The following is an 11,030-nucleotide window of genomic DNA, read 5'->3' on the forward strand; positions in this document are numbered from 1 at the left end:
GACTCCACTCAACTCATTACTTCTTCATTTACTTTTTATTTCACCTATTTGAAAGAAATTTATTTATATATTCTTTCAAAAAATATAGTCACCTTTGGCAAGCTCTATGCCTGGTGTGTGGGAGATTCAAATTGAGAACAAGTGATATCCTTGTCCCTATGAATTTTTTATCTTTTGGGGGTGGGATAAGCATTTTTCAAAAACTCACTTAAATCTGCACAATGCTGTTGTGGCTGAGTCAGAGAAAGAGGCTGGCAGGATCAGGAGGGCGGCACAGGAGCTGTTAAGGCAGGGGCATCAGCAGAGCAGCTGGGCCCAGGCCTTGAGTCTGCCAGTGTCCTGTGGATGCGAATCACTGCCGCACAAACACCAAAGGCAGAGCAATTGATGGGCCAGTCAGGCATGAGCGCTCAGGATGAGGCCTCTGCAGGGCGCTCCTGGCCTGTCAGCTTCTGCTGCACTGCTGCTGCTGCTGCCCAGGGCCCAGGCAGAGGAGCATCAACACATGTTCCCAGCAGAGGCTCCATATGGTAGTCTTTTAGGCCACTTCTGACCTTAAAGTCTCCAGTTTCCCAGTGGAAGGCCTGGCCCCAAAACAATCTCTTGCATTTGGTCTAAAGTTGATCGGTGGTTTAATTGCATTTTCACATTCAAGATTGGATGTTAAGAATTCTAGGAGTGGCTTTCACTTAGGACTGGATGGTTTTCAGAATGGTGAACTGGAGCAAGGCAGGAAAGTCAGTTTCAAGATACAGAAGAAGTTGTCTTATGGATGAAAACTGCTGGACCCTTCCAAAATTGCCTCGAAACATATAAGTACTTTTCACTTCTAATCTGTGTGGGGTCAAAAAAAGTAACAGTCATTACCATGAAGCTCTAGGAGAAACATTTCAAGGAGTTGAAATGGAATTTAGTGGTCTAGATATTAAATTTAAAGATGATGTGATGCCAGCCAGTTACTGTGAAATTGATTTTGATAAAGAAAAGAGATGCCTTTGTTTATGCTATCAAAATTCACTACTGGTACCAGATGCACATAGTTGATTTAGCAATATGGGGTATTATTGGTGAAGCAGATGAAAATGTACAAGTTTGTTATCTTTGGACCTACAAAAAGCTTGAAATAGATTTTAATGGAAATTTAATTGTTGGAGGAAATGTGAAACTGTTCCCAATACCAAAATACAGATGTCATATTTGGTAAAATGGAAAAATTCAGATGTAAAATTTGAAGAACGATTGCACAAATATCTTGTGATCCATCCTTTTTTCAACAGGGGATTCATTGGTTTTTAATTTTCAACTCCTTCAGGATGGTGATCTTCTTGATAGGCTTAGTTTCAATGATTTTAATGAGAACTTAAGGAAAGATTATGTCTGGTTCAGTAATGAAGAAATGGCTGACATGGATAGACTTAGGAGATGGATATGGATAGAAACAGGTGCATGGAGATGTATTTAGATCATCAAGACACCAGCTAATATTTTCCTCTCTACTTGGTTCTGGATTTCAGATATTTCCTGTGTTTCTCATTGTTATTATTATTGCAATGATAGAAGATTTATATATTTTTCTATGCTGCTACATCACCAATGAATGATTATTTTGGAAGAAGTCTGTATGCTAGACAAGGAGAAAGGAGATGGGTAAAACAGATGTTCACTGGGGCATTCCTTATCCCAGCTTCAGTGTGCTGCAGGCCTTCTTCAATTTTATATTTATTTATTACCATGCTTCAAGAGCCATTCCTTTTGGAACAAAAATCTAAATCTTATTGGTATAATACTTGGCTGAAATTTGTTAGGTCAGCCCAACTTCCTTTGTTGTGCCAATGCTGTGCCTTGTCCTATACTGGAGAAAAAATATTTTATGTAGCCTGCAGTTATTGTTTGCCTGGGAAGTATTTTACCTTTTGGCTCTATCTTTATTGAAATGTATTTCATTTTCACATCTATTATGTCTATGACTTCATAATGCTGGTTCTGGCCATCCTTTGCATTGTTACCATCTATGTGATATTGTGTGCACATACTTCTTGCTAAATGGGATTATAGGTGGCAGTGGACAAGTTTTCTCTCTGCTGAATCAACTTCAATCCCTGTTTACACGTATTCGTTTTACTAATATTTTTTTTTGAAACAAAGATGTATGGCTTACTTCAAACATCATTTTACTTTGGATATATGGTGGTATTTAGCACAGCCTTGGGGTAATGTGTGGAGCACTTGTTTACATGGGAACAAGGGCCTTTGTCAAAAAAATCTATACTAATGTGTAAATTGACTAGAGACACAAGAAAACCTGGAAATTTGGATCAATTTCTCTTTTATATGGGTAGAAGTCAGTGCTGTTTTCATCTAAACCCTGAAAGGAACTGAGAAAGGGAAATGGCCTTCCTGATAATAGGTGGCTCGTCCATGATCTCCACAAGTCAACAAAAGCACTCCTAATAGAACAAAAACCTCAGGCAGGACCACATGGTGGTCATATCAAAAACTGACTCTGAGGCAACAGAAATTACGGAGCCAACCTTTTTCTTACCAGGCATTACCTACCCCAGGTTTGCCCAGAACAAGGGGAAATGGCCATTTAGCGAGCAACCTCTTTACCAACATGGACTGTGACTCTCCAGTAATCTTCCCACCCCTGAGACAAAAGTACAAAAGTGATTGAAGATGCTCAATCACCAAGCTGCCTCACTTCTTGCCCCTGTCCTGACTCACATCGTGGAGTCATTGAATAAAAGACAGAATCTTCTAAGGGTCACTGCTCCATGTTTCTTTCTGAAATGCTTCTGTGTGGCTGTGGAGCCACCAGAAATCTAGGTAAACTGACTCTGACCACAGGTGACAGCCTGGTGAGCTTCAATTGGTGGACATTAGCATCATGATCTTGTTTTTAATGTTATTTGCCTCAGGTCCCAATATCTACTTTAAAATTCAGAACTTTTTTCAGCATCACAGATTACTCTGAACAGGTCTCTACATCCAGCTGCCATTTTGCAAGAGATATGGAAGAAAGAGAAAGAAAGATGTGTGCAATATTCTAAATATGAATTAGCAAAATCCAGATGTGAGGACGTCCATGGATCCCAGGGCCTGCCACTATAACAAAGAGACCAAGGAAAAGACACACAGGGCGGAGAACCTGCAAACCAAGAACTGCACAAAGACATACCAAGTGGTGTATGGGGTGTCTGTCTTAGCCCTTGAGCTTGTGTGCCCTGGTGCTGGTTACTTCCGGAGGAAGGAGGGACTAGGTCTAGGATGCAGCCATGTGGGATGCTGACAAGGTGCTGTTGTTGACTTGGTTCTAGGGTGTTCCACATAATTTTTCACTAAGTTACACTTTTTTTCTCTGTGGTCCCCTCCCCTGCTTTGTACTTTCATTGCCTTCCATTACTGTGACAAATATATGAGGTAATCAGCTTTAAAAGACACAGGTATGTTCTGGCTGACTTTTGCAGGCTTCACTCCGTGGTTGGTTGCCCTGTTGTTCTTGGACCTGGGGTGAAACCACATATCTACCTGGCAGTGCATGCTGGCAAGTGACTCACTTAATGGTGGCTGGGAAGCAGAGAGTGGGAAATTAAGAGACCAGGATTCCTCAGTCCCATGAAAGGAGGCCCTTAACAGGAAGCTCCCCACTAGCCTCCCCCTTAAAGATCCCACTTCCTCCCAATAGCACCTGTGGCTGTGATCAAAGCTTTCTCACCTGGGCCTGTAGGGATCATTCCAGATTCAAACTTTAGTAGTGGCAGTGCTTCATTTAAAAAGGAAAGGATTGGAAGTATACCCTCCACTGGTCTTTTCCTACAGATAGAAATCTAGAGGTGGAGAAGCCAAGAGCCCACTGGGGTCATCCCAGGCACCAGGAGAGGCCACAGCTTGACCAGGGAGGCCAGAGCAATGGAGGCATAGAGTGGAGGCCAGGTTCTGGATGCACTGGAAGTAAGAACCAGCACAGCTGCTGACTACTGAATGGAGCATAAAAAAAGATAAGATGGCAGCGGGGTGGAGCTCAGGGGCACAGTACTTGCCTGGCATATGTGAGGCCCTGGATTCTATCCCTTGCAGAACAAGAGAATTTTTTTTGAAGAAATAAATAGGAGACACAAGGTCAGGCCTCTGTTTCTCCTTCCTTTGTTGCACAACCAGACAATACAAAACTCTTTCAGCCTAGGATGTTATTGGTCACCACTAGGGAAAAACAGCAAAATGCAGGGAGATGTCAGAGAAATCTGCTTTGCAGCAATAACAGCCCCAGTTCCCCTGGCCTTCATTCTTGTCCCTGACAGGGGACTGTAACTTTGTTTCTGTTATCCCATTAGCTGAGGATGCCTGGCCAGGGCCCAGCAGGCAGCATTTACCTGGTCCAGGGAAACTGTCAGTCTAGACCCCAGAAGAGTCCTGGTTCCCCTGTGTCACCAGATCACCCACTGGGAAGGTGCTCTTGGAAGGAAGGCTGTCTGAAGCTTCAGTTGTTACAGGGTGGGGACTGGGGAGTCTGTAGCCACCTGCCCTGGGAGTGAGGGAACTGATCCCAGTGACAAATGCAGATGCCTCCTCCCCCAACTCACATGGTTAGTTGATTGGTGAGACCAGAAATCTGCTGCTTTGGGAAAAGGGGGAAAGTGAAAAAGTTTGCTTTAAGAAACTGCTGATTCCCAGTTATCTTATTTGTTAAGAAAAGGGGATTTACTTTTCCATGTACTTCTGCATTTAAATCTACATTCAGAGCCAAAGAAAAGAGTAGCTCAGATAGGGATATACACCTTGCCTTGACCTTTATCCCAAAAGACTTGCCCCTGAGGTAGAAAATCTCCTGTTAAAGTTAATTTTGCATGAGTCAATGAAGACTAATCCAATAATATTTCTGAAGCATCCTTAGCATCAATATGTAGCCTGTGCTTCATGACGCTTTCCTTACACAATCTCTCTTACTTGCAGGTCACCTGGCAGAATTCCTTATCTTTATTCACCAGATCCACATTTTAGAGTTGTAGTTAGTTTTGCATTCACTCACACAACCATTTATACTGTAACCACTATTTATTTGCCAACCACTGTTTCACAGTAGCTTATGATACATCAATAAACAAGAAAAATAGTCACCTGCCTTGTGGGTGCCATTCTGATGAAGAGAAGCAGACAACAAATACAATAAATAATCCAGTAATTCAGTAAAAGTAGATCTATGGGGGTGCAGAGTATCACAAGGGATCTGATGCAGGGGAAGGGACTTACTGTATCATCTTAACATCTTATCATAGGAACACAATCTCCAGAACCTGTCTTATATGTCTGCTGAAGAGCAACCTTCACTTTAATTTCATTTAACAGTGTGCCAAAATATATTAGATGAGAATACCAAAAGCCTAGAGAAAATACAGAAGTATTACTGAGCCTATGGAAAATGAAATGAGAGTGCCTAGGATTCTCAGAAGTTATTTATTAATAAATAACTTTTTAATCATGTTTTGTTTACAAAACTTCAGAGAATATGGAAAATATTTTAAATTTGTCGCTGATATATAAAATGTAAAAATTCTATGTATTTATAGAGTACCATGTGATGATTTGATACACCAAATAAGGTACAATGTTTATATCAGGTTAGACACCCACCTCCTTAAACATTTCCCCTTTTTATATGGTGAAAACATGTGGGATCTTTTCTTCCACCTTGTTGAAATATACCATATCTAAATGTTATCAATACTCACCACTTTACTGTGCAATAGCATTCCAGAAAATGTATGCTATTGGTTTTCATTTATTTATTTATTTGCCAATGAGCCTTAATTTTATTTATTTATTTAAATGTGGTTCTGAGTTTATCAATTAAGTCTAAATCCTCAGAGAACTGAGAAGAGTTCTCTTATTTTGACTTTCCAAAAGTATAAGTATGTTAATATATACCTATATTTGTTTCAAAAATATGGAAATGCGTATCTCCTTAACAGATATTAAATTCAGCACAATGGCCTATGGTCAGAGAAATGAAGGAGGTTCTCATTCTCTATTTTGTTTGTATGTTGACATTGAGGACTTTACATGTGTAAACTTAAAATCTGATTAAAATGAGAGATATGCAGTGATATTTTATAAACTAACCAGTGCACACTATGATAGTTAACACCCAGTAAGCTAAATAGTAAGTACTAGTTTTCCCCTCCAAACTCATGAAAGAGTAGAGTTTGAAACCTAGTTTGAATATCCAACTAATTACCTGGGGATTGCCATTAGGAAAAATTCAGACTTCCTTCCCTCTATCAATGTCAAGAAGAAAGCACTTTTTCCTGATTCTACCCACCAGGTATTGGTCTAATGCATCTTCCATGGCATCTCACACAATGGTCCAACCCAACCCCAGCCAGGCTCTCCACCATCCCCAAGTCTTCACCTGTGGTGTCCTCATGCAGGCCAATGTCAAAAGCCAGCTTATCAGTTAGAGACCACCAGATGCAGAGGCAGCACAGATACTAAATCACAGAACCAGAAGTGATTGCTCAATATTTACAGTCATGGTGGAGTCCTGTTCTGACAACTGATTTGATATGTGTCTCTCTCTCTGCTGCTTAGCCTTTTTCTAAAAATCTGGGACCCTCTGAACAAAGCCCAGGTCTTTATTGGCTGAGGCAGAACAGCCTTAGCATAGCATTCATTAGGAGCAATATTTAAAGGAAATGTGTAATTTTTCCCTCATAAAAGACTAAGGAAATGTGCTGTGTCGCAACAAGACAAATAACTGAATATGTGTTTCTACATCTCTCACTTCATGTGATATATTCATGATCCCCAGCTAGAGCACAGTGTGATCTGACAGTGACAACCGGATCCCAAGCAGAAATTGAAAAACTATTCAATTTTATGTTCTACTTCTGTTTTCCCTTCATTTTTTTAACTCTCCGAAATCCATCCAGAATTACTTGGTTTTAGTGTGCAGGATGTTGTTTTACTAAAATGAAGTTTGATTGTGCATGTGTTTCCCTAGGAGGAATTGGTTTCTCTCCAGACTATCATTGCCTCCAACCCCTAGGTTTTCCTAACCATATGGTCATGAAGTTTTGGGTCATTTTTCAGACCAACTCTCAGCACCTTGCTAAGTGCTATAAGGAAGAGGACACAAAATGAATCTGGTATGAGCTTGCAGTACACCACCATCTGCAAAAAGCACACTCACAGCCAGTAATAACAGGACCATGAAGAGGACACACTGTTCTGGGGATTAGGAAAGGCCAGGCCCCTCTCCAAGAGCTCTGAACAATTAAGGCAAAGTCTAGAACATTCCCATCATGGAACAGGGCCTTCCAGCTAAATGGCAGCCAGTGAGTATGTGAAGGCAGGAGATGAACTGATTGGGGGGAAGTCAGCACCATAGGGATATGTCATCTATGTGAGCTGGAGACTCGGAATTTGCCACCGACTATGAAGCACTGGCTCTCATGGTTATAGGAGAAGCTTCAAGGGTCTCCAAGCCTGTACTGAGTAAGCACAGAACTGTGTGTCTGACCTGGAGACAGGCAACTCACAGGGATCCCTGAAATTCACAGGTTTCAGATATAAACTGTGTTAAATGTCTGTTTTTCTCATGTGGGGGCAGGCCCCAAATTCCTTAATAAGACACCTAAAGCACAAGAATCAAAAAATGGGATGAATTCAACCTAAAAAGTTTTTTTTCTCAGCAAGAGAAATAATATGTGAGGAGAATAGGGAGCCTACATCCTGGAAACAAATTTTTACCCCTCACATCAGATAGAGCTCTAATCTCTAGAGTATAGGAAGAACTCAAACATTTAAAACAACAAAAATTAAATTAACCAATCAACAAATGGGCCAAGGACCTGAAAAGATACTTCTGAGAAGAGGATATACAATCAATCAACAAATACATGAAAAATGCTCACCATCTCTAGCAAATAGAAAAATGCAAATCAAAACTACTCTAAGATACCATCTCATTTCAATAAGAATAACAGCCATTATGAAGTCAAGCAACAATAAGTGCTGGGGAGGATGTGGGAAAAAAGGTACACTCATGCATTGCTGGTGGAACTGCAAATTGGTGCAGCCAATTTGGAAAGCAGTATGGAGATTCCTTGGAAATCTGGGAATGGAAACACCATTTGACCAAGCTATTCCCCTTCTCGGACTATAGCCAAAAGACCTAAAAAGAGAATACTACAGGGACACAGCCACAATGTTTATAGCAGCACAATTCACAGTAGCTAGACTGTGGAACCAAACTAGATGCCCTTCAATAGATGAATGGATAAAAAAATGTGGCATTTATACACAATGGAATATTACTCAGCACTAAAAATAACAATATCATGGCATTTACAGGGAAATAGTTGACATTAGAGCAGATTATGCTAAGTGAAGTTAGCCAATCCCTAAAAAACAAATGCCGAATGTCTTCTCTGATATAAGGGATGTGACTCAAAATGGGATAGGGAGGAAGAGCATTGAGAAGAAGGTTACCACTAAATAGGAAAGAGAGGTGGAAGGGAAAAAGAGGGAGAAGGGGAATTGCACGGAAGATGGAAGGAGACCCTCATCATTATACAGAATACATGTATGATGTTGCGAGGAGAAAAAAAAAAGGAAGTATATCACATTAGATGGGGTAGAGAGATTTCAGGGGAGGGGGGAAGGGGGGATAGGAAGGGCAGCAGAATAAAATAGACATTATTGCTGTATGTATATATAGGTGAGTGTATGACCAATGTGAGTCTGCAACCTGTACAATCAGAAAAATGAGAAATTATACCCCATTTGATTCAAATGTACGAATTGTCCAGAGAATTGTACTGTCATGTGTAACTAATAAAACAATGTCTGTTTTTATTACAGAAAAAGTAACAACTTTATATTGCTCTGACTTCCCAGACAAAAACAAGGTGGTGCCTGATGAAATCGTCTGTGAATTTCCTCAACAATATTACAGTCCTCAGCACTGCAGTTATTAACAGACATACCGTCTTCTAAGTTTCACAGTAACATTGAGGTAGATATAGATGCTATGATTATCCTACAAACTTCATTGAGTGCCATGGCAAGGACTTGGCCTATTCACTCTGTACTCCACACCTAGTGTAGTGCCTAGCACACAGACGTTGATCAAGCAAAGTGGTTAAAGGACCCAAAGAAATTTTCAGACACATTTAAGTTTAAAAAAACCAGAAAAGTATCCCAGGTTGTGTGGTGGCAAAAGTGTGCCTGAATCTAGAAGTCAGCACCAACATGCAGAGTAGACTCAACTCTAAGACACCATTAACACCGAAATGCAACAAATAACCTCAGCTTAGCCACCACCCAGTGTGCAGGAGATAGTAGCTGGCTCAACAGACACCAGTGACCAGATAGCTGTCAGGTCCATAGTGAACTGGGATTCTTTTTCAGTTTTAACTAATTTGTGCTTGGGGATAAATTTTAATGGAATTCATATTAAAATCCCAAAGACAATTCTTCACAGAACTAGAAAAAGCAACCATGAAATTCATGTGGAAAAATAAGATTCAGAATAGCCAAAGCAATACTTAGCAAGAAGAGTGAAGTAAGACACACCATAATAGTATAGCTTAAACTGTACTACAGAGCCACGGTAACAAAAAACAGCATTGCATTGGCACCAAAACAACAGAGAGACCAATGAACGGTACAGAACAGAAGACACAGAGACAAACTCACAAAATACCGTTATATCATACTAGACAAAGGCACCAAAAACATACATTAAATTTAAAAAGTCTATTCAACAAGTGGTGCAGGGAAAATTGTAAAGCCACATAAAACAAAACAGAAAGTAAAGCCCTCTCTCTCACTCTTGACAAAACTCAATTGAAAATGAATCAAAATTTAGGCACTAGAACAGACTACCTGTGCCTAATAGAAGGAAAGGTAGGCCCACATCTTGACTATGACAGCCTAAGACCTGACTTCCTTAAGGAGACTCCTATATTCCAAGAAGTAAATTCAATAATTAATAAACAGGATAGATTCAAACTAAAAAGTATATTCTCAGCAAAGGACACAATCAATAATGTGAAAAGAGAGCCTACAGAATGGGAGAATCTTCCCCACATGCACCTCAGAGCATTAATCCCTAGGATATATGCAGAACTCACAAAACTTAACACCAAAAAAAACGCCAGGGTTGTGGCTCAGTGGTAGAGCACTTGCCTAGTATGTGTGAGGAACCGGGTTTAATTCTCAGTACCGCATATAAACAAAATAAAATAAACAGTCCATTAACAACTTAAAAAAATCTTTAAAACGGATTTTATAATTTAAACAACCAATAAGTGAAAATTAATAAAATCATATTTAATAACACTCAAATCAACATCAAATGAATGGAAAGTAAAAGGGCTTTTAAGAGTGGGTATACTCTCTCCCACTTTTCTGCCAAATGATGACTCAACTATTGGGACAGACTTTTTCTGGCTTCTTACCTCCAGAACTGTGGGAAATAATTTTCTATTCTTTATAAATCTCATAATTTTCACTATTGGAAATTAAAATTAACAAATTTCAATATTTAGACTAATTATCTAAAATATAACAATACCTTTGAAACCGGAGTTCGAAGACGAAGCTCCATGGCTTCTGCTGGCAGGTAGGCGCTGCCCGCGAGGGGCAGGGAGGCCTCGGCAGCAGAGAGAAGTCCTAGCTCTTCATGGCGGGCCATTCCACGCAGGGCTGCAGCAGACCCCAGCAGATCCTCAACCATTTCTTCTTCTTTCGGCAGTCTCTACAAAGTCGAGGAACCATCTCCGGGAAACAAAGCAGGCTGGAACTTCCTCGGGACTCCGGAGAGGCTCCGGAGAGGCGAGGCGAGGCTCCGGAGAGGCGAGGCGAGGCTCCGGAGAGGCGAGGCGAGGCTCCGGAGAGGCGAGGCGAGGCTCCGGAGAGGCGAGGCGAGGCTCCGGAGAGGCGAGGCGAGGCTCCGGAGAGGCGAGGCGAGGCTCCGGAGAGGCGAGGCGAGGCTCCGGAGAGGCGAGGCGAGGCTCCGGAGAGGCGAG

General features: G+C 41.0%; 1 protein-coding gene and 1 pseudogene across 3 annotated transcripts in view; one reads left to right on the top strand and one right to left on the bottom strand.

Annotated features, from left to right (window-relative positions):
- The window catches only part of LOC144372485 (transport and Golgi organization protein 1 homolog), a 161,572-nt gene extending 150,819 nt beyond the window's left edge, over window positions 1–10,753 (bottom strand). For all 3 annotated transcript variants that reach the window (XM_078035837.1, XM_078035839.1, XM_078035842.1), the window contains exon 1: window positions 10,577–10,753. In XM_078035837.1, the coding sequence (XP_077891963.1) occupies window positions 10,577–10,738 (162 nt within the window). In that variant the 5' untranslated portion in view covers window positions 10,739–10,753. The remainder of the gene's footprint in view (window positions 1–10,576) is intronic.
- On the top strand, window positions 416–2,288 carry LOC144372487 (transmembrane 9 superfamily member 3-like; annotated as a pseudogene).
- Window positions 10,754–11,030: the final 277 nt, after the last annotated feature.

Source organism: Ictidomys tridecemlineatus, unplaced genomic scaffold (assembly GCF_052094955.1).
Source record: "Ictidomys tridecemlineatus isolate mIctTri1 unplaced genomic scaffold, mIctTri1.hap1 Scaffold_110, whole genome shotgun sequence".
In the NCBI taxonomy this organism is placed as follows: Eukaryota; Metazoa; Chordata; class Mammalia; order Rodentia; family Sciuridae; genus Ictidomys; species Ictidomys tridecemlineatus.